The following is a 24860-nucleotide window of genomic DNA, read 5'->3' on the forward strand; positions in this document are numbered from 1 at the left end:
AAGTCACACTGATGATTTAGAGGTCTCAAAAACTTGTGTATCAAATATGATACACTTGGCTTTATAGGGTTAAGAGTCAAACTAGTGACATCATAAATACACAAGTGGCACATAAACCTGTATTTCATCATTTTGATTTGACCCGCCACTATGTTTAATAGCAGAGGAAAGCCCCTAAATTATCTTTTTCAACTTTTCCTAGAATGAGCCCAACATGAGAAAAAGCCTTTGGTCACATTCATATGAAAGCTGTTCACCAACAGGGTTCAAATCTTGTCTTAGGCTGCTATAAAATCATTTTCATACAAGAAAAAACATAAAAACCCAAAAATGTCCATATGCAAAAAAGAGAAGAAACTCCTGCAGACTGTCAATCAGTTGCAATAAACCCAATTGTTTATGACATTTTGCTCATTCGGCCTTCATCAAGTTCAACAGTTGTTCTGTACTGTTATTTTGATACATTGAATATAATATGACATATTTATAAAGCATATTACTCTATTGAGGGTCCACAGTTTACTGAATGACAGTGGTACAGTAGGAATCCTGTAAATGTTCTGTAAAGGTGCAGATCAGATGGTTTCAGATCACAGCTCCTGTTTGTAAGATAATTATCTAATAAACAGACATGGTAAACAAACATGATCCATCATGAGAACTCGTGTTTAAACCATGTGGACGAGCAGAAGACGAGGCGTCCGTCCCTTCTGTCCATCAGCTGCTCAGTATAAATAATGAGCAAATAATGAAGAGGAGAAGAAGAAGGATTAAAAAGTCTTCATCACAGCCAAAGAAAAACCTGTTTGAAGTCGGATTGTCAGATTCTTTTAATGAAATATGAAAAAGACATGAAGCAGAAAACTTGGATCATGTCCATTTAAATGTTATAACATGTTCAGAAAAACATAATTATATTATTTTTCTTTACTCCCCTGAACAATTTTCTATTGTTTATACATGTATGTGTGATTATTTACTGTTGAACAGAATACAAATAAATAGAATAAAATATAAACTGGGATTTTATTGTTGTGTTTAATGTATAACTGATTTTATTAGTATGTATTTTTTTATATTGTTTAAATTTAATTTTTTACAATTATTTGCAAATGTTTGCTTTGATCTGTTTACATTTTGAAACCAAAATATTTCTGTTAATTTATCTGTATTTGACCAAACTGTATTTATTTAGTTATAGTAAACTTTAGGTTATTTACATAACCTCAGTTCTCTGAGTAATATAAGTGAGATGCCTCACTATGGGATGCACCTAAGAAGACCTAAGAAGCCCAAGCAAGAAGGGTTGTCTGGTGAGACATCTCACTCATATTACTCCCAAAAACCGAGGTTATGTTAACAACCTAAAGTTATCTTTCATAAAATTTTGTTCAATGTCTCACTAGATTCCTTTGTTTTTTTTAATTTTAACTAATAAGAACCCTATTTCATTACAGTTTCTTAAAGTACTGTATTTCTATGATTATCTGAATAATGTTGAATAATAATGTTTTTTTTTCACTTGGAACTTCTACTTAGTTTAATTTAAATTTCGAAAATTATTATTTTTTTGTTAAATTTTTTAAAATGTTTTCCTGTATGTAAAGTTTGTCCAGTTTGTCCCACGAACAGTGGGACAAACTGGAGACCTTGAAACAGCACCTGATCCGGGCCGAGCAGGCTGAGAGCACCTGTACACACTCAGCTAGATTATATTTATATTACAGTTTTTCTCAATCTACTAAGAAGCATCGGACAAAACTGAAACTTTTTGAAACTCTTCATACAGTCTGCATTACTCACACACATCTTGAGTCAATCTCAGCTCCAAAACTCACTGAAACCACTAAAATACTTCACACTAGATCAAATCAGCTAATTCAACAGGTGTCAAGGAGTGAATGTTGTCTAGCATTTGAAAAACATGCTGTAAATACAGTATATAGTGTGAATGAATTAGAGTTCATGGGTTTGGGAAAATGTGGTCATTGAATGCATTTTGTGTATAAAGAAGTTTTGACTAATGCATATTAGTATTAAAAAAACTGTAATATAAAATACAAAGTACTGAAAGTGGACAAATCTAAGGGTTGCTTCTGATACACTGACTTGGTGTCCTGCAGGTGAGCTGGAGCAGGCGAGGCAGCAGGCGGAGCTGTGTCGACTGGGTGGACTCGTCTGGCCGACGCTCTCAATGTGATAAGCTGAGACATTAACTATTGACTAACTCTCTCTCTCTCTCTCTCTCTCTCTCTCTATATATATATATATATATATATATAAATTTTATTTTTTACATACAACTCCTTCGCTTTAGGCAGTACCTCTCCCAAGCTCAGTATCCCAGATTCCTGCAGTAAAAGTGCTCTTTCCACCGCCCGACCCTGGAGTAGACTTTCCCGGGGAGGATGAGCAGTGTGATTCCAAGGAAATTGGAACACAGTCTTCGGTCCCCCTTTTTAAAATGGGAACCACCACACTGGTCTGCCACTCCACTGGCACTGTCCCAGACCTCCACGCAACACTGAAGACACTTTTCAACCATGACAGCCCAACGGTGTCCAGAGCCTTCAGCATCTCAGGGGGAATTTCATCCAACTTCAGCTGCGTCTTAACTACCTCGGCGACTTCTGCCAGGGATGAGTCTTCCCCTGAGCCTTCAGACTCTGTCTCCCCAACAGAGGACGTGTTGGCTGGATGAAGGAGTTCCTCAAAGTGCTCTTTCCACCGTCTGACGACATCCCCAGGTCGGGTCAGCAGGTCTCCATCCCCGCTGAACACAGCTTGAGTTCTTGTTTCAGCAACTGCCGCAGCTGCAGCCCTTCTGCGTCCTTTGGCTTCTTGAAAGGCACTATATGAATTAAAGTTATTGTTATTATTATTATTATCATTATTTTTATACATCCGCTTCATAAGGGTCTTTGAATCACTCTTAGTCTGGCCCCTCCCCTGGGACCACTTTGCCGTGGGAGACCCTACCAGGAGCTATTGCTCCCGACAATACAGATCCCGGGCTCACTGGGGCACACAAACTCCTCCACCGCGTTAAGGTGGTGATTCTTGGAGGAGTATCTTATTTGTTATTAATGAATGGTCAAATGTGTTTGGGTTTTTTTTTTCAGAATCATTGCCAAATTAAGAGCAATGATTGTGCAGGTTAACCAGAGCACCTGGAGAAAACCTGTTCAATCATAAAAGGGATGAAACATTTTGGGAATTACTTAACTAACTAAAAATGTTCTTTTGGACTGGGAATACCTAGCATAAACCCAGGTCATGGAAGTAGAGAATTAATGGGGGCGGGATGTTTTTTTCAGAATCATTGCCAAATTAAAAGCAATGATTGTACAGGTTAACCAGAGCACCTGGAGAAAACCTGTTCAATTATTAAAACAAATGAAACATTTTGGGAATTCCTGGCCTAATTAGAAATGTTCTTTTGGACTGGGAATACCTATTGTAATCCCAGGTCATCAAAGTAGTGAATTAATGGGGGCGGGGTGTTTTTTTTCAGAATCATTGCCATATTAAGAGCAGTGATTGTGCAGGTTAACTGGAGCACCCGGAGAAAACCTTTTCAATCATAAAAGAAATGAAACATTTCGGGAATTACTGGCCTAATTAGAAATGTTCTTTTGGACTGGGAATACCTATTGTAATCCCAGGTCATGGAAGTAGTGAATTAATGGGGGCGGGGTGTTTTTTTTCAGAATCATTGCCAAATTAAGAGCAATGATTGTGCAGGTTAACCGGAGCACCCGGAGAAAACCTGATCAATCAGCTGAAGCAGAAGCTGAAATTTAAGCTTGGACTCTTTCGGAGCTGATTTGCTCTTCAAGGGCGTCCTGTTGTCTGCTGATGTTTTCTGTCTCTGCCCTTACAGCCTCACACTTCTCTTTTAAAGCTTTTTCTTTTGCTGCTTTTTTGTTGAGCTTCTGGAGTTCTTTACGTAGGGCGTCATTCTGCCTGCTCATGACCTTTTTCTCCTCCTTAAGGGACTCGTATGTTTTGGTCAGAGCTTTTTCACCTCGGAGTGTGTCGCGAAGATCCTGAACCTGAACCTCAAGAGTGTTATTTTCTCTGTTCAGGGCTTCATTTTCACACATTATCACGTTGTTTTTTTCCTCCAGGGTTTGCTCATCTGAGACCTTTTTCTGTAGCTCTTCAAGTTGCTTTTGCAGTTTGTTTTTCTGGCTGGTTAGAACGTTATTCTCGGTCTTCTTTGATTTGTACTCTGCCTTGAAGAGACTTAAAGCGAGAATCTGCTCGTTGACCTCCTTGATTTCAGCATTCATTCCATTGTTCTGTAGCGTCAAGGCGTCCGTCTTTTCCTTGATCTTGTCGCCTTTGTACTCCCAGTCTTCTTCAAGTAGAAGCTTCTTGAAGGCGGCAGAATGGGCTTTTCCCAGGATTCTGTTTTGTTTCAGCAGTTCGACTTCATCAGCCTCCAGTTTTATAAATCTGTCCTTGTAATGTTTTTGGATCATGAGCTGTTCTCTGACAACCTCAGTTTGCTCTTCCAAATTTTTGTTGTCTTTCTTCAGAGCTTCCATGCGCTCGAGTGTTTCGTCACACTTGCCTTGCCAGATGCTCATCCCGTCAGATGTTTCTTTGAGCTGTTGGAGTTCCAGCTGCAGGGCGTTATTTTCTCGGTTTAGGGCTTCATTTTCTGACATTACAACGTTGTTTTTTTCCTTCAGCGGTTGCTCATTTGAGACCCTTTTCTGTAGCTCTTCAAGTTGTTTTTGCAGTGTCTTTCTTTGGCTGGTTAGAACTTTATTCTCTGTCTTCTTTAATTTGTAATCTGCCTTAAAGAGACTCAAAGCGAGAAGCTGCTCGTTGACCTCCTCAATTTCAGCATTGATTCCGTTGTTCTGTAGCGTCAAGGCGTCCGTCTGTTCCGCCATCTTGTCGTATTTGGACTTCCATTGTTCTTCAAGTAGAAGCTTCTCGAAGGCAGCAGAATGGGCTTTTCTCAGGATTTCGTTTTGTTTCAGCAGTTTCGCCTCATCAGCCTCCAGTTTTACCAAATTGTCCTTGCAATGTTTTTGGATCATGAGCTGTTCTCTGACAACCTCGGTTTGCTCTTCCAAATTTCTGTTGTCTTTCTTCAGAGCTTCCATGCGGTCGAGTGTTTCGTCACACTTGACTTTCCAGATGCTCATCCTGTCAGATGTTTCTTTGAGCTGTTGGAGTTCCAGCTGCAGGGCGTTATTTCTGTTGCTTACATATTCTTTTATATCCTCTATTTCCTTCACCTTTGCCTGCAGAGCTTTCTCTTTCGGGGTATTATTCTTCAACTCTTCAATCTCACGTTCCAAAGCCACGTTCTTATTGCAGATAGCCTCTGTTTCTTCTCTCGTGACATCGTATGATTCTTCCAAAGCTTTTGCATGCTGATACCTCTCCCTGAGCCGCACAGCTTCACTTTGCAGGATGTCATTTTTAAGTCTAAGATCTTTTTGTAGAACTATATCTGACGCTCTAATTTCTTTCAAAGCTTGTTGACGTATGATCTCCTCGTACAACTTCCGAATCTCGAGTTGCAAATCATCGTTGATCTGGCTGATAGCCTTTGTCTCTGCTATCTCTGCATCCTGTGACTGGGACAAAGCTTTCACGCTCTGCAGTCTGTCCTTGAGCTGCAGAGCTTCATTCTGCAGGGCCTCATTTTGTTGTTTCAACTTGTCTTTTGAGGCCATCTGCACATCTCTCATTTCTTGCAAAGCTTTTTCATTCAGGAGTTCTTTCTTGATGTCCTGAATCTCTTCTTGCAGAGTGTCGTTCTGCAGACTGAGAACCTCATTTTCTGCTTTCATGACACCGCAAGACTTTTCCAAGTCTTTGAGATGCTGATCCCTGAGCTGCTGAGCTTCTAAGGCAGCGACTCTCATTTGGACGGTCATGGTGTTGTTCTCCAAGGTGTCCATAGTAGTACAGTGTTTTCTAAAACTTGTCAGTGAAAAAAAACTGTTTACCAAAGTAATACAGTTTCAACAAGTTTCAAGTTTAGGAAATTTGCTGTTTAAATGAAATAAACTAGAACCATAAAGTTTGAAATACAGAGTGTAACTGTGTTTTCTGTGTGGATGATCGGGGATCTTCTATGGGTCTGTGTGTCTGACTGGCTGGTTAAGGCTCTATCACAATGTTGTCTCTGGCTCGGAATCAAAGCAAAGATCAAAGCAGTGTGACATCACAGTTCTGATGATGTCATGACATGACATCAGATGTCATGACCATGGCTCTAAAGCTGTGATGTCATGGTCACATGGTGAGTAGCTGTTGCCATGACAACATTGAGCTGATTTGCAGAATGAGAAAAATAGGGGAGGGGCTGACCTTTCCCTGAAGCTCCACCCCCTTAGTTACTGTTGCTATGCAGGTCAAGCCAAGGGGTTCTTCACAGGGGCAGTGGCCAGGAGACAGGAGGCACCTGTAAATCAGCTATTCTCAACCTGTGGGTCGGGACCTCAATTGGGGTCGCGAGATGATTCTGGGGGTCGCCAAATCATTTTGGAAGTCAGCTCTGTCTCCACTGTGTTAAAGTGTTCATGTATTTTAGTCTTTTTGGTCACTTAATGTCTTTTTTTGGTCATTTTGTGTCTTTTTTGGTCATTTTGTGTCTTTTTTTGGTCATTTTGTGTCTTTTTTGGTCATTTTGTTTCCTTTTTTGTCATTTTGTGTCTTTTTTGTGTCATTTTGTGTCTTTTTTTGGTCATTTTGTGTCTTTTTTTGGTCATTTTGTGTCTTTTTTGCTCATTTTTGTGTCTCATTTTGGTCACTTTGTGTCTTTTTTGCTCATTTTTGTCTTTTTTGATCATTTTGTGGTCAATTTTTGTCTTTTTTGGTCATTTTGTTTCTTTTTTGGGTGATCTGAACTGTGCGTGTGAGATTGTGTTCAGTGAGCGGGGGTCGCGGACAACATGCATGTTAAATTGGGGGTCGCGACTCAAAAAGGTTGAGAACTACTGCTGTAAAGAACCGCCACTGTTTATGGTATATTTATGGTATTTTGCTTTCATGTGTATTACGGTAATTTGAAAGAAGGATAAAAACTACTGCGCCTCTTCTTCAGTCTTTACGGTGATGCTGTGACACGTGTCTGGAAAAGGTCATTTTTGTCATTTTGTGTCTTTTTTTGGTCATTTTTGTCATTTTGTGCCTTTTTTGGGTCATTTTGTGTCTTTTTTTGGTGATTTTGTGTCTTTTCTGGTCATTTTGTGTCTTTTTTTGGTCATTTTCTGTCTTTTTTTGGTAATTTTCTGTCTTTTTTGGGGCACTTTGTGTCTTTTTTGCTCATTTTGTGTCTTTTCTGGTCATTTTGTTTCCTTTTTTGGGACATTTTGTGTCTTTTTTTTAGTCATTTTGTGTCTTTTTTGGTCATTTTGTGTCTTTTTTTGGTCATTTTCTGTCTTTTTTGGGGCACTTTGTGTCTTTTTTGCTCATTTTGTGTCTTTTTTGCTCATTTTGTGTCTTTTTCTGGTCATTTTGTGTCTTTTTTTGGTCATTTTGTTTCCTTTTTTGGACATTTTGTGTTTTTTCAGTCATTTTGTGTGTTTTTTTGTGTCATTTTGGGTCATTTTGTGTCTTTTCTGGTCATTTTGTGTCTTTTTTTGGTCATTTTGTGTCTTTCTTTGGTCATTCTGTGTCTTTTTTAGTCATTTTGTGTCTTTCTTTGGTCATTTTGTGTCTTTTTTTGGTCACTTAGTTTCTTTTTTGCTCATTTTTGTCTTTTTTGATCATTTTGTGGTCAATTTTTGTCCGCCACTGTTTATGCTATATTTCTGGTATTTTGCTTTTATGTGTATTACGGTAATTTGAAAAAAAAAAAAAAAAGGATAAAACCTCCTGCGCCTCTTCTCCAGTCTTTACGGTGATGCTGTGACCCATGTGTCCGGAAAAGGCTCCGCTTGTTCTGCTCCTGTTTGGTGACAGAGAGAAGCTCCGGAGGAGCAGCTGGAGAGTTGTAGAGCTTGGGTCCGGCTGGTGTGACGGGGGCCGGGCGGGGAGAACCGGGGAAGCCCGGGTGTGAAACATGGGCCTCCTGGCCAGGGTCCGGAAGGAATGGTTCATCATCGGCATCGTGCTGGTCATCTTATCGGCCAAACTGCAGCCCAGCTTCGGCGTCAGAGGCGGTGAGTGTGTCGGAGTTTCACTCTTTACACCCAAAAGTTCACCACAAAATACCTGCATGTCGATATAACTGCTTAATAAACCCTACATACTGTGTTATAATAACTCACAGAGATGGCTACTTTTGCCAGACTTGGGCAGAGTTTCCTCTCTTTATCTTTACTCTTTTCTTATAGTCACACATGAACTCGTAGAGAAACACTTAGTGTCTTATTTTAATCTTTAGGAGCCGCTGAAAAAATCGGCATACGCCTGGTTCATCATGAGGTAGTTTATTTTTAATAAACAGCCAACTTTTATAATGTGTTTAACTCTTTTTTTCGCCCATCGCCTCGGGACATATGCTGTGGAATTTACAAAAAAATGTATAGAAAATGTTGAATTTCTACTCAAACACGTTTTATTTAATTTACATGAAGCACGCCGAGGTAAAGTGCGAATATTATTGATTATGGTAAAGTATAAATTGATGATGGAATTAAGGGCTGTGTTAGTTTAAAAGGAAGGTAACTGTAAACTTAGCGGTTTTCTAAACACAGTTTGGTTTTTCACATCCATGATGAAACAATACGTATTAAAACTGTACGTAATGTGCGCCGAGTTGAAGTTTGGATATTGATAATGATGATAAGTTATAGTATGATTGTATAATTAATGGGGGTATTTGTTAAAAAGTACGTTTTTTATACATTTTGCGATTTTCTAAACGGAGTTTGGTTCTATATATCAAAGATAGGACGACGTGTATTTGGTAGTGTGTGTGTGTGTGTGTGTGTGTGTGTGTGTGTGTGTGTGTGTGTGTGTTCGCCCCTTCCTTACCTGGCAGTGTAGTGACACGTTGCATTCAGCAGCAATGTCAACACACACACACACGAGCACACACCCCTCTGGTTGGATGTCCGCGTGCCCGTTTGTGCGCGTGCACGATGACACTATTTTATTGGCTCACATCCTTTTCTTTTATTGCCTCATGTTTAAACTCTGCTGTGGATTCACTCAGGTGTCTACCACCTGGTTTTTTTCCACTTAAGGAATCCTGTTAACCCTGTTTATAAAAGTGTCATTTCCTGATGTAGATAAAAACATTTTATCTTGAAGATAATGTGAGAAAACAGTCATTACCCTCCCTGATAGGTGTAATCTGTTAGAGGCAGCAGAGATCAGCTCCTCATCTTATCCTGCAGATTAGATTAGATAAGGTCTGCTGCTACTGTCAGCACGCTGCCTTCAGGAGCGCCTCGGAAACTCCTGTACCCAGCAGCCGCACCTGAAACTGTGTGCTTTTATTCAGAAATATGAACAGTGTAGAAGAAGTAGAAGTTTGATTTTATTTCATCAGTTATTTCATTATAATTGTTACTATATTGTTATTGATTTTGTTAGTCTTACTTTTTGTATGTTTGTGTATTTGTTAATTTTAAATTATTGTTTTAAGTATTTCATTCATTTGTGTTTTTTGCATTTGACATTTTTCTGTCTTTTTATTTCCTTAAACTTTAACGTTTTAAAATGAATAAATACCTAAAAAGTAAAAAAAAAGAAAGAAAAAAGAAAATAAATACAAGAATAAATAAGTAAATTAATATATAATAATTTCTATATACTGAAATAGAAACTGTGTGTTTTTATTCAGAAATATGAACAGTGTTTATCAAAAGTATGTCCTCAGTTTATGAATTTTAAATTATTGTTTTGATTATTTAATTTATTTCTGTTTTCGCATTTGACATTTTTCTGTCTTTTTATTTCCTTAAACTTTAACGTTTTAAAATGAATAAATACCTAAAAAGTAAAAAAAAATGAAATAAAAATAAATAAAATAAAATAAATACAAGAATAAATAAGTAAATAAATATATAATAATTTCTATATACTGAAATAGAAACTGTGTGCTTTTATTCAGAAATATGAACAGTGTAGAAGAAGTAGAAGGTTTGATTTTATTTCATCAGTTATTTCATTATAATTGTTACTATATTATTATTGATTTTGTTAGTCTTACTTTTTGTATATTTGTGTATTTGTTCATTTTAAATGATTGTTTTGATTATTTAATTTATTTCTGTTTTTGCATTTGACATTTTTCTATCTTTTTATTTTCTTAAACTTTAACGTTTTAAAATGAATAAATACCTAAAAAGTAAAAAAAAAAGAAAAAGAAAAAGAAAATAAATACAAGAATAAATAAGTAAATATATATACTGAAATAGAAACTTTAAAATAAAGAAATAAAAAAATTATACATATATATATATATATATATATATATATATAAATAATCTAAAAATATAATATTTTGGTATGAGAAAAAGTACCTTTTAACTGTCAGATAAATTAGTAAAAAGTATAGTATTTCCCTCTAAGGTGATGAAGTATAAAGTGGCATAAAATGAATAAATACCTAAAAAGTAAAAAATAAATAATAATAAAAATAAATACAAGAATAAATAAGTAAATATATATACTGAAATAGAAACTTTAAAATGAAGAAATAAAAACATTATATATATATATATATATATATATATATATATATATATATATATATATATATATATATATATATAATCTAAAAATATAATATTTTGTTATGAGAAAAAGTACCTTTTAACTGTCAGATAAATTAGTAAAAAGTATAGTATTTCCCTCTAAGGTGTTGAAGTATAAAGTGGCAAAAAATGAATAAATACCTAAAAAGTAAAAAATAAATAATAATAAAAATAAATACAAGAATAAATAAGTAAATACATATACTGAAATAGAAACTTTAAAATAAAGAAATAAAAAAAATAAAAAATAAAATATATATATAAAAATCTAAAAATATAATATTTTGGTATGAGAAAAAGTACCTTTTAACCGTCAGATAAATTAGTAAAAAGTATAGTATTTCCCTCTAAGGTGATGAAGTATAAAGTGTCATAAAATGTAAATACTCGTGCAGTGAAGTGCATCATTTGTCTCTTTTCTCTCTCAGGTCCATTAAAACCAGAGATCACCATCGCCTACGCTGCCGTCTCACTCATCTTCTTCAACAGCGGCCTGTCGCTGAAGACGGAGGTAACAAACTCCATAACTACAATAATAATGGACTTATCATATGATATCTGGACATGAGCAGGATTCTTACGTCTGACCTGGATATCTCCTGCAGCGAGCGGAGCCTGAACCTTTGTTAGAAAGCTCCCACTATGTTCTATATTGTTGTTGTTGTTGTTGTTGTTGTTGTTGTAAACTAGAGTCTATGTTTTGTCTGCTAATAGTAATTTCCATTAAGAATGTATAAAAACCTTTTAAAGGCCGTTTTCTCAAAGAGTTTTTTCTCATAAATCTCAACTTCAGCTCCACTTGCAGACACCAAAGTGACCAGTTTTATTCCTCACTATATTCTGAAATATTCTGAAAATATATATTTTTTAAACTTTTAATCTAATATATCAACTATATATAATATATATATGTATATACACTACTGGTCAAAAGTTTTAGAACACACCAACTTTTCCAGAATTTAATTGTAAATGATGCAGTTTAATGTCTCAGTGTACTCTGAAATTAATGCACATTTGCAACATTTAAAATTCTTTATTGAGCATGATAGTGTTTTGAATGTAAAAAAAAGATTCAAAATCACATTTTATGTTGGACTAAAGGACTAAAAAAAGACACAAAATGACCAAAAAAAGACACAAAATGACAAAAAAAGACACCCAAAGACACAAAATGACTAAAAAAAGACACAAAATGACCAAAAAGACACTAAATGACCAAAAAAAGACACAAAATGACAAAAAAAGACATGAAAAGAATTCAAAAATGGCCAAAATAGCCCAAGACTCCATAGAGTTAAGTTGTTAACCCATTTCTTGTTCCCTGAAAAAGGCCTACTTGTATAATTCTGAAATGTACATTATTTTCCAGTTTTGGTTAAGCTTACCTTTTTTTATTTACCTCTGGCAGTTCACCACTTACCTTTGGACCCTTTCAAGCTGTTCATTTGACTTGAACTGCTTGAATTTCAATAAAAAACTGGAAAAATTGGGCTGTTCTAAAACTTTTGACCGGTAGTGTATATCAATATAAATCAATGTATTTGTTTCTTCCAAATGAACTTAAATGAGATGTGTAAATAAGCTAAAATAAATGTTTTGAATGTGTTTTTTTAATGTGCCCCTCTGAATAAACACTGGCCTCCACAGTAAAACTGGTCTAGAATCGCTACTGCAGGAAAAATATGCAAATGAGTGCATATTTAATGAGTTCACACCTCATTTTCATATCTAAACATAACATTTCAGGAAACTTGTAATGCAAAAAACTGGGGAAGTTTTTATATAAATGTGTGAATATTGTTAGGAATGAAAAGTTTGTTCCTCCTTGAAAGGCTGCAGGGCATTATAATCCTGTTATATTCTCATTCTATCAGTATTTATAACAAAGATGGCTGCCGAGCTGTGAGTAACAGCTGTGGTTTCTCTGCAGGAGTTGACCAGCGCGCTGCTCCATGTTCGCCTCCACCTCTTCGTTCAGTCCTTCACTCTCGTCTTCTTCCCGCTGGTCGTCTGGCTGCTGCTCAAAGTGCTCGCACTCACCGCCATCGACCAATGGCTGCTCAGAGGGTACGCTGTGTGTGTCTGTGTGTGTGTGTGTGTGTGTGTGTGTGTGTGTGTGTGAATGGCCTGACTGTACCTGAGGGGCCAGTTATGTTGGGACACAAAGACACACATTCAGTGCTGCTACAGGCTGCGCTGTGTGTCTGTCTGTGTGTGTGTGTGTGTGTGTGTGTCTGTGTGTGTGTCTGTGTGTCTCATATATCCACCAATGTGAGCCGACTGAGGACATTTATGGAAAGCTTTCTAGAAGTTTCTCATTTCTGGACAAATGTTCCGAAGCCCCGAGCACTACTGTTATACTGTGGATTTCTTCTTCTTCCTCTTCCGGACGCAATTTCGTCCCGCTACTAGTCCTACAACTTGAAGAGTTGCAGGACAAATTATATATCAAAACGTGCGGTTTGATCGGGATCGGTGTGCTATTACTTTTCTGCCCAAAATTTTGCATTGAAGTGAATGGGACGGCCGACAAAAAATGAGCGAAAAAGAACAATAATTGGAGATTTTTAAACGTCTACTTCTCCGGCATAATTTCACCTAGAGACTCCATTTAAACTTTAAACAGTAGACACAAGTCTTGTGTATTGGTGTATTAATTTGCGTTTCGATAGGCCATATAGTTTTTTATCAATCCCTGTTCAATGACCATGATCATTTTTGGAGAAATTCTGAGATTATAATGGGTGTGTATTGCACGGAATGTTCGTGTCACAGTGTGTGACATCATCGCCAGAGTGTAGAGGGAGAGAATAAACTGTCAGAAAATAAATTTGAAAACTGCGCTCCAGGCCGCAAATTCCACTCTACAGAAATAATTTATACATAGAAACGTAGGAAAATTAGTCTTCTCCCTCACAATCCTCTGGTAAAGCTGTCAGAGTTATAGTTTGGGCGTAGGACGCACAGATGATCCACCAACACCACCAACAGCCTCATTGGCTCCCATATTAAAAACGCAGGAAGATTTCTGAAAAAAGGAAGATGGAACAGTTTTTTTAGATCGCTCTAACGAAGCTATTTTTTAATTTTTCTTGAAAAAAAACATATGTAGACGCTCAGGAAGAACTCAGGATGCTCAAAGTGAAGTCGGATCAATGATAAATAAACAAAAGGGAATATTAATATTGGTTTATTTTCTCATTCCTAGATTGCAGACGGTGAGCTGTATGCCCCCTCCGGTGTCGTCAGCCGTTATTCTCACCAAGGCTGTTGGAGGCAACGAGGTAACACACACACACACACACACACACACACACACACACACACACACACACACACACACACACACACACATACATATTAGCAGGTTATTAACCCTCAGTGTTTTGATTAATTGTTTTTAATATTGAAAAGCAATAAGCAGTGTGTTGGCATGTTGTCACAGTGGCTGACTGTGTGTGTGTGTGTGTGTGTGTGTGTGTGTGTGTGTGTGTGTTTGTGTGTGTGTGTGTGTGTGTGTGTGTGTGTGTGTGTTTTTTTTCAGGCTGCAGCCATCTTTAACTCGGCGTTTGGCAGCTTCCTGGTAAGATCTGATGAAACTAGAGCTGTAAAGTAATGAAACATCATTGTGTGTGTGTGTGTGTGTGTGTGTGTGTGTGTGTGTGTGTGTGTGTGTCTGAGCTGTAACTGTGTTTCTGTCTGCAGGGAATCATCGTGACTCCGGTGCTGCTGCTGCTGTTTGTAAGTCACTCACTTTATTCTCACTGAGAGTTAGAGTTAGCTTAGCTTAGCATAAAGACTGGGAACAAAGGGAAACAGCTAGCCTGGTTCAGTCTAATGGTATAAAAATCGGCCTACCAGCTCCTCTCAAAATAATAAATAAATTAATATAATATAAACGAATAGTATGGCAGAAAATTACCAAAAAGACAAAATTTGTTTTGTTAAAAAACAATTAAAAGCATGCAATGGATAAAATATAATAAAAAAAAATAGAATTAAAAGTTTTAATAAGTTATAATATTGAAACGTAGTGAAATAAAAAACTATATTAAAGAACACGAGCAGATTAAATGGAGGAAACTACAATAAAACTGATGACAATAAAACACAGAAAAAAAAATTGTTATAACAATAATAATAATAATACAAAAAAAGCTTGACTAAAACAAGATAAAAATGGATTAAAAATAGTAAAAATAATACAATTGATTAATAAAAGCTAAACTAAAAACAGGATCAAGTGAATAATAATAATAAATTGATATAATAATTATAATAATAATAATAGAAATAGTGTGAATAAAATATTTAAATAAATAACAATAATTTTAAAAATTATTATAAACCATTCCCACCAAATGCCAGGTTGACCTGGAAGTTTTTTAATCTTTAGACTTTTAGGTTCTTCGTGTTCGAGTCGCCTGATGGGGGAATATTAATCCAATAAACTCCAAGGTTTTACCAGGATCTCATTAGCACAAATGCTTTATTTTTTGGAGAAATTTTAAATGAGACGTAGATTAATTGAATAATGTAAATTGTTTCTGTTTTTCCACTTTCTGATTTTGATAAATGGGGTCATGTTCGGCAAAATTTTCAAAGAAAACGTGCCTTTAAAACCTGGAGGCATTTTGTGGAGTTCAGAGGGTCGAATGACACATTTAATCTGCTACATTAACACCTGAAAGTTCTCTGTTAATGTGTAAATCCAGATTAAGTAACTGTGTGTAATCTCCTCCTCCAGCTGGGCTCGTCCTCCTCCGTTCCCTTCTCCTCCATCTTCTCTCAGCTCTTCATGACGGTGGTGGTTCCTCTGATCCTGGGTCAGGTACCAATCAGGAATCTGTTTGTTTCACACAGAAAGGCTTAAATAGGTCCTGATGGTTGTGTAAGTGCATCTTTTTCTTGTGTGTGTGTGTGTGTGCAGGTGTGTCGTGGTTTCCTCAGGGAGTACCTGGAGCGGCGGAAGCTTCCGTTCGGCGCCGTCAGCAGCGCCGTCCTCCTCATGATCATCTACACCACCTTCTGCGACACCTTCAGTAACCCCAACATCGAGCTGGACCCCACCAGCCTGCTGCTGGTCAGCCTCATCAGTCAGTCACACTCTTTACCTTCACTAGAGCTCTTAAACACACCGTCATCTTTCTTTTACACAGGAGAAATTAACAGAAAAGTGATGCAGATTGTTGATTTTCTACTCCAATACATGTCTCGTCATTTAAATCAGCTATTCTCAACCTTGGGGTCCCGAACCTAATTGGGGTCGCGAGATGATTTCTGGGGGTCGGCAAATCATTTTGGAAGTCAGTTTTTATCATTTTGTGGTCAATTTGTGTCTTTTTTTTGTCATTTTGTGTCTTTTTTGGGTCATTTTGTGTTTTTTTTTCTGGTCATTTTGTGTCTTTTTTTAGACAATTTGTGTCTCTTTGGTCATTTTGTTTCTTTTTTGGGTCATTTTGTGTCTTTTTTTATGTCATTTTATGTCTTTTTTGGTCAATTTGTGTATTTTTGTGGTCATTTTGTGGTCAATTTGTGTCTTTTTTGGTAATTTTGTGTCTTTTTTGGGTCATTTTGTGTCTTTTTTTGGTAATTTTGTGTCTTTTTAGACAATTTGTGTCTTTGGTCATTTTGTTTCTTTTTTGGGTCATTTTGTGTCTTTTTTTGGTCAATTTGTGTCTGTTTTTTGACAATTTGTGTCTTTTTTGGTAATTTTGTGTCTTTTTAGACAATTTGTGTCTTTGGTCATTTTGTTTCTTTTTTGGGTCGTTTTGTGTGGGTTTTTTTGTCATTTTGTGTCTTTTTTGGTCAATTTGTGTATTTTTGTGGTCATTTTGTGGTCAATTTGAGTCCTTTTTTGCCTAACTTAATGTATTTTTTGGGTCAATTTGTGTCTTTTTTTGGTAATTTTGTGTCTATTTTGGGTAATTTTGTGTCTTTTTTTGTCATTTTGTGTCTTTTTTGGTCAATTTGTGTATTTTTGTGGTCATTTTGTGGTCAATTTGAGTCCTTTTTTGCCTAACTTTATGTATTTTTTGGGTCATTTTGTGTCTTTTTGATCTGAACTGTGCGCGTGAAATTCTGTTCAGTGAGTGGGGGTCACAGACAACATGCATGTTAAATTGGGGGTTGCGACTCAAAAAGGTTGAGAACTACTGATTTAAATGATACATGCCAAATTACATTTTGGATCTCATTAATTATGTTAATTCTCTAAACCACAACAAGCAGTTTCAGGGCATTTTTTTCCTCTTTTTACATTTTACTCATTGTGTCCTTGTGTTTCACTACAATATATAAAATCTCTATAAAACTCCAAAATTGATGGAATTTTAAGACTGTTTGTTAAAAAGAAAAACAGATTTTAGATGAATGAATTTGTTTCTCTTTGTTGCAGTTTTCTCCCTCCAGCTCAGCTTCATGCTGCTCACGTTTGCCTTCACTACACGGTGAGTCTGAACCTTCCTCCTCTTCCTCTTCCTCTCTTCATTTCATCCCTTTAACCATCCAGGTCTTCAGCTGTCTACCATGTTTTTAGCACATTTGTTTCATTAAATGTACATACTTTATTTATAAGAACATCCAAATCTGATCAGTTGCCTTTGGATTGTGTTACTCTGTTGTTATTTATCATATTTTTTTTTCAAGCAGTCAGTTTTTAACTCTATAGAGTCTTTTTGGGCTATTTTGTCCATGTTTGAATCCTTTCCATCCTGCCTGTTTACACCACTTAAAAATGTTTAAATGTCATGTTAGTATATATTTTTTCAGCACAACCTCACCTATATGACCTAATGATAATTGATTTTTTATTCTGACTTACTGGATCAACATTTTGAACCAAAAAGAAACACAGAAAAACCTGTCTGACTGTATTTTATTTGTGTCTTGTGTGTTTAGTGTAACAATTTTTGGTAATTTTGTTTATTTCTTAGTCATTTTGTGTCTTTCTAAGTCATTTTGTGTCTTTTTTTAGTCCTTTAGTCCAACATAAAATGTGATTTTGTCTCTTTTATTTACCTTCAAAACACTATCATGCTCAATAAAGAATTTGAAATGTTGCAAATGTGAACAAAGGATGCAAATCTAACATATAAGAGGGTTCCATCCAGTTCTATCATTTTATGCTAATAGATGTATCGCCAATATGACTTTTTTTTTTTTTACAGAACTTATAATGTAGAAAATGAAGTTTGCTGTGATTAATGATGTTAGATATTTATTTTAAGGAGACAGTAAATGACCGTAACAAACAGGTGTTTGTGCAATAAACTGTGTTTACAGTGAGAACAGTCTCGTGTTCAGAGGTCAGAGGTCAGTGTGAAAACCATCCAGAGAGCGACGGATGAGAGTTTTAACGTTTTAACCTGTTTGTGTCTCCAGGTTGGGTTCAGGATTCAGTCCTGCAGACACGGTGGCCATCATGTTCTGCTCCACACACAAGTCTCTCACTCTGGGTACGTACCAAGGTTATATTATATACTATATATTAATCCATACTGAAAATATTAGTTAGTTGCTGTCCCATCTCAGATGAACAAGAGATTAGACTCTGATATCCAGAAGCATTAAAACTAGGGCTGGGACTCGATTAACCCATTGAAGCCTGGAAAGCGGATACGTCGTTTTGTAGTATTTGTATAAGCTCTCAAATACTTTTTGAATTTCATTTCTATCTGCTACAGAGGCTGAAAAATCTATTATTTAGTAGAAGTGTTGACAGTTGTGTTGAATTTCCAGAAAAACTTCAGGTTTTAGGGGCTTATTTTAAAATCGCCCAGAGGTTTTACAGGAAGTTTTAGGCGTCAATGGGTTAAAAAAATGAATCTAATTAACTAGAGGCTTTGTAATTAATTAATCGAAATTAATCACATCTTAATCGCATATAAATATTTGACCTGAGAACAGTGGGAAGTAAACTTCTGTAAACTAGAATACTTTGGTTTTCTAAGTAAAACACAATCGACGTTAGCTAGCACGCTAGCCGCTAGCTGCTATATGTTTAGCATTGAGGTGATACTTGAGGCTGGATGTGCTGCTATGGTGATATGTGAATTCCTTGTTGCCTAGCAACACAACCATGCTCTTATGGACGCTTCCATGCGTTCATTTTTGTGTAACTAATGAATCTTAATTAAGGCGTTAAAGTCCCGGCCCTAATTAAAACATCTCCTCTCTGTGTCCTCCAGGAATCCCGATGTTGAAGATCGTGTTCGAGGGCTACGAGCACCTCTCCCTGATCTCGGTCCCTCTGCTGATCTACCACCCGGCTCAGATCCTGCTGGGCTCCGTCCTGGTGCCCACCATCCGGAGCTGGATGACCAGCCGCCAGAAGGTACCAAACACAAACACACACTCAGGCCACCTGGCCCAGAAGTTATAGCTCTAGTTTTTTATTTTTTTTATATATATATTTATGTTGATAAGTAAGAAAACTGTTTATTTAACTGTTTGATGTGTATTATCATCCAGATGTGATTGTTCAGAGTCAGATTTCTTTATTGTCACTTTGATGAACAACACACGTCCACACAACCTGCAGAACTAGTCTGAATTTAGACAGAAACAGGAAATCTTTCATGAATTATAGGCGCAACTTCCAGCGACTTCTCCATCCCGTATTAAGCCTGATTTCCACCGGGCGAGTTACGGCCACGGAGAAACTTGTGTATGAATAATCCAGTGCCTCTTAAATATTTTCCATTTCTTTCCATTTTCTTTAACTTTTTTGGTATTTTTTTGCCAGAAAAAGAAAATCTATTTGACTGACATTTTTATTTGTAGTAAAAAAAATCAGGATGTAATTAAGACCACAGTGTAAAAAAATAGGTCTAGTTTAAGTTAGTTAAGTTAGTTAGTCTTTGTCTGTTTTAAGAGATGGAACAGATTTTTCCTACAGCTACATTTTGTGGCATATTTTCCAGAAGATGTTAATCTCGTCCACATCTGCTCTTCTGAAACCAAAACCCCTCCAGGTCATAGACACGGCCCGGGATCTTCCCTCAGTTTGAGTTGACGTGAACTCCGGACAACTGAGGTTAAAGCGATCGGGCGTAGTTGTTCAGTTCGGGATGCATCTGTGTTAAATAAATCACTAAAATAAATCACAAGGAGAAGATCGTGATCTCGTAATCCCACCTAGAATTATTTAGGATCTTTTCCACATTTCTCTCTCACTCAGTTTACTCACAAAAACACTCGTTCACACACACACACACACATGTTGGGTTCACATGACGAGTACAATGTCACAGTTGCAGTGGTGGAAAAAGTATTCAGATCCCTTACTTAAGTAAAAGTACTAATAAAACACTGTGAAATTACTCCACTACAGTAAAAGTCCTGCATTCAAAACTTACTGAAGTAAAAGTACAAAAGTATCAGCATCAAAATGTACTTAAAGTATCAAAAGTAAAAGTACTCGTTATGCAGAATGGACCCACTCAGATTGTTTTATATGTTCTAAATATATTATAAGATTATTTATATTGATGTATTTATTTAAGTAGCATTTTACTGTTGTCCAGATATGACTAATGTTAACTACTTAATACACTGTTATGTTTTATAAATGTGTAATCATATTAAATATTTTTTTCATGTTGAATCTGAAAAGTAACTAAAGCTGTCAGCTAAATGTAGTGGAGTAAAAAGTACAATATTTGCCTCAAAATGTAGTGGAGTAGAAGTATAAAGTGACATAAAATGGAAATACTCAAGTAAACTACAAGTACCTCAAAATTGTACTTAAGTACAGTACTTGAGTAAATGTACTTAGTTACTTCCCACCACTGCAGAGTTGTGGTTGAAGGCCTGAGGGAGAAGAAGGTGAGTGTGTTTCCTTTTATGAGAGAAGAGTCTGCCTAGCAACACTAACCTCCTCACCTTTTCTCCCTCCCACAGTCTAGTCTGTTGTTGAGGTAGGGCCGCATTCCAACACTGTACTGCCCCGAGTGAGTAGAACACCTGCAGCCCAAATGTTTAATTACAAACCAGTGAATCTTCTTCTTCTTGCCTTTTTAATAATCAGATCTGTTGGGATGATGTGTGTTTAATCTGCTGCTGTCCCTTTGAGCTCTGTGTGCTACAGCTCTCCCTGCTGGCCGTCTGCATGAATCACTGTGATCAAGCCTCAGGGTGGCAGTGTGATGGTTATTGATCAGAATGATGATGTCACATACACTACTGGTCAAAAGTTTTAGAACACACCAACTTTTACAGAATTTAATTGAAAATGATGCAGATTAATGTCTCAGTGTACTCTGAAATTAATGCACATTTGCAACATTTAAAATTCTTTATTGAGCATGATAGTGTTTTGAAAGTAAAAAAAAGATTCAAAATCAAATTTTTACTAAAAAATTAAACTAAAGGACTAAAAAAAGACACAAAATGACTAAAAAAAGACACAAAATGACCAAAAAAAGACACAAAATGACCATAAACAGACACAAAATGACAAAAAAACGATACCAAAGGACACAAAATGACACAAAATGACCAAAAAAAGACACTAAATGACAAAAAAAGACACCAAAAGACACAAAATGACTAAAAAAAAGACACAAAATGACCAAAAAAAGACACAAAATGACAAAAAAAGACACAAAATGACAAAAAAAAGACACAAAATGACAAAAAAAAACACAAAATGACAAAAAAATACACCAAAAGACACAAAATGACTAAAAAAAAAAGAAACACAAAATGACCAAAAAAAGACACAAAATGACAAAAAAAGACACCAAAAGACTCAAAATGACAAAAAAAAGACACAAAATGACAAAAAAAAAGACACAAAATGACCAAAAAAGACACCAAAAGACACAAAATGACTTCCAAAGACATGAAAAGAATTCAAAAATGGCCAAAATAGCCCAAGACTCCATAGAGTTAAGTTGTTAACCCATTTCTTGTCCCCTGAAAAAGGCCTACTTGTATAATTCTGAAATGTACATTATTTTCCAGTTTTGGTTAAGCTTACCTTTTTTTATTTACCTCTGGCAGTTCACCACTTACCTTTGGACCCTTTCAAGCTGTTCATTTGACTTGAACTGCTTGAATTTCAATAAAAAACTGGAAAAATTGGGCTGTTCTAAAACTTTTGACTGGTAGTGTATTTACTGTAATCTCATCTTGTGAGCACAAGAAGTTAAAAACTGTAGAAAATGAGTTTTAGTATCAGTTAAGTCAAACATTTAGACTTGATCATGTTAATAAAAGGAAACGACTGCGAGGCTACTGGATCTTTAAGAGAGATAATTATTGATATTTCAGTGATTTTATTTTATTGTAAAGATTAAATATTTGGCTTTTCTAAACTGTAATTCCAAATAAAATAAAATAAATAAATAAAATTAAAATAAAATTGTATTCTTTTATTTTTTAAAGGAACTATGAATGTGCCAGAGCCAGACTTAAAAGGGTCGTTTGGGCTATTTATTTACATTATTAATCAATAAATTATAATTATATGTATATAGCGGTTTAAGTCATTTATTGAGGGGCATTAAAAGAACTTTTACCTTTTTGTTTTATTGCCTAAATGTATTTACAGTTAATCAAAAACTTGAGGAAATAATCATGAAATTATTTCATAACGAAAATAGTTATTAGGAGCAGCCCTAAATATAATCTATCTGCAAAAAAATAAAATAAAAACAGAAAGGTAGGAAATAATCGTTTTTCATAGACAGCCTTGCCTGAGTTATATTTTTATATTGGGGATTTATTTTATTTATCTTTTATTTAGAATATATACAATATACTTTTTTTATTAAATCACAAAATACAATATTTTTCTTTATATCTGTGGATTTACATGTATATAATTTTATAATTCATTCAATCAAGAAAAACATCAAATCCTCACTTTAGAGAAGCAAAATAAAATACAATTCTCACAGAAAAAATGTATGTATTATCAAAATAGGTGCTGATTAATTCCCTGTCCATCTTCTAAATGATTCATTGACAATTGTTTTCTTACTTTTCTGACATTTTAAGATATCAGGTTACAGCAGAAAGCTAAAAATCACCTCAAGTTAAATTAAGTGTTGCTGGGTAAACTCCCAGAAACATGTGATATCTTCACTTCTGACAGATGGATGAATTAAAAATAATTCCAGTGTAGACAGAAGGTAAAGTTGATGTTTTTGCTTTAACGCTGTCTTTCTTCATGTTTTTAGTCTAGACGGATTTCAGAATAAAGGCCTCCTATAAGAAGTGAGGAGCATTTATGGGTACAAGTCAGGAACCGGCCTACCTTACATATCTCAAGGGTGCTGAGTCCAAAAAAAATGGTTCCCAAGCGAACATTTGAGTTTTTGACCTTCTAATTTGTATCAAATAGCCACCAAATGTCCATCTTGCTCAGTCATTGGACCATTTCCCCTTAGTTTTTTTGTAAGTAGGCAATCAAAGATGAGGAAATTAAGTTTCTGGATCTATAGTCTAGAGTCAGAGCAAGGATATAGTGGAGGCTCAGTGTCTTTTATATTTATATATATATATATATATATATTTATATGTATATATATATTTATATATATATTTATATTTATATATATATATTTATATTTATATATATTTATATATATATATTTATATTTATATATATATTTATTTATATATATATATATATTTATATATATATATATTTATATATTTATATATATATATATATATATATATATATTTATATATATTTATATATGTATATATATATATATATATATATATATATATATACAAAATACCAACTGGAACATTTAAAAGTGATATTGATTAAATATTTATATCGGCCTTAAAAAAATGATACAAATAATGCTTAATTTCACCTTAAAAGTTGGTATTTTGCATATATATATATATATATATATATATATATATATATATATATATATATATATATATAAAAGACACTGAGCCTCCACTATATCCTTGCTCTGACTCTAGACTATAGATCCAGAAACTTAATTTCCTCATCTTTGATTGCCTACTTACAAAAAAACTAAGGGGAAATGGTCCAACGACTGTGCAAGATGAGCAATTTGGTGGCCACATTGATATGCAAATGAGAAGGTCAAAAACTCAAAATTTCGCTTGGGAACCATTTTTTTTGGACTCAGCACCCTTGAAATAAGTAAAGTAGGCCGGTTGCTGACTTGTACCCATAAATGCTCCTCACTTTCACTTTTCGGACCATTCCGTCTAGACTATTTGGGGGAATCACGGATCATTCGGTGTTGGTGGTGGATTCACTCACCAGACTTCTTTTGGAAATTCTCACATTTTTTGCACAAAACTTGAAACGTTCTCTGACTTCCTGTCCTCTGTTCATTGTTGTATCTAACTCTGTCGCTCTGACTCTTTTCTCTCTCTTCAGGCTGTGAAGCTGTCGACTCTTCAGCCCATCTGACCAGGAAGCTAATCAGTGTTTTGATCTGCACCAGTGTGTGTTTGTGCTGGCGGACTTTGGCGGAGGGATACGGTAGAAACGTGCCTTATTACAACAATCAACAGAGACCTCAGCGGGACCATTCGCCTTGATATTTCACAGTTTCTACAACAATGAAGAACTCACATTTCCATCATATGTATTCTTTTATATTTAATAGAAGCAGAAGTTTTATTTTTATATAAAATACCCAAAAATTCCTGCAAAATGAGGAATTGACAGCTGTTTTTTAAAAGACAAATCAATTGTTTGGTTTGAAAAACAGCACAGGACGATGTTACTGGGACCATATCTTCTTCTTTTTTTTTTACTTTTCCTGCTCTTTTCTACTTTTTCTACTCTTTTTCTCCTCGCTGTCACTGCCAGAAGATTTGGACATTTGTTACATTCATGTTCTTTATATAAACCAACTAATGCTGGATTATGTGAAGTCTAATATACAGAATTATAATGAAAGTTGTTTCTGAAATGAATGTGTGTGTTTGTTGACAAACAGAAGTCCTGTGGTGAGAGGACGGGTAGAGTTTTGATCTGTCCGAGTGATAAAGAAAGGGCGGGAACATTGAGGTAGGGAGTAAAATATTGGTATCATTCTATGGAAGTAAATCTGTGTCTTCGAAATTATGTATCTGAATGTTTTTCAACGTTAAAAACCTAAAAAAATTAAACCTTAAAAAATTAAACCGCAAAAAGTTAAACCGCAAAAAATGAAA

At 35.4% G+C, this 24860-nt stretch overlaps 1 protein-coding gene across 3 annotated transcripts; it reads left to right on the forward strand.

The window, feature by feature from the left end:
• Nucleotides 1-7805: 7805 nt before the first annotated feature.
• slc10a7 (solute carrier family 10 member 7) lies at nt 7806-24616 on the forward strand. 3 transcript variants are annotated; one of them, XM_059354267.1, is made up of 13 exons: nt 7806-8138; nt 11114-11196; nt 12619-12755; nt 13897-13972; nt 14233-14271; nt 14394-14429; nt 15436-15519; nt 15619-15784; nt 17086-17137; nt 18072-18145; nt 18878-19023; nt 20592-20608; nt 24076-24616. In XM_059354267.1, the coding sequence occupies exons 1-13, from the start codon at nt 8039-8041 to the stop codon at nt 24080-24082; spliced, it is 1017 nt and encodes a 338-aa protein (XP_059210250.1). In that variant the 5' UTR covers nt 7806-8038; the 3' UTR covers nt 24083-24616. The 3 variants fall into 3 exon arrangements, with proteins under 3 accessions (XP_059210250.1, XP_059210249.1, XP_059210251.1); XM_059354268.1 differs by having other exon boundaries at nt 7808-8138; nt 20592-20641; XM_059354266.1 differs by lacking the exon at nt 20592-20608 and having other exon boundaries at nt 7807-8138.
• Nucleotides 24617-24860: the final 244 nt, after the last annotated feature.

Source organism: Centropristis striata, chromosome 17, assembly GCF_030273125.1.
Source record: "Centropristis striata isolate RG_2023a ecotype Rhode Island chromosome 17, C.striata_1.0, whole genome shotgun sequence".
NCBI lineage: Eukaryota > Metazoa > Chordata > Actinopteri > Perciformes > Serranidae > Centropristis > Centropristis striata.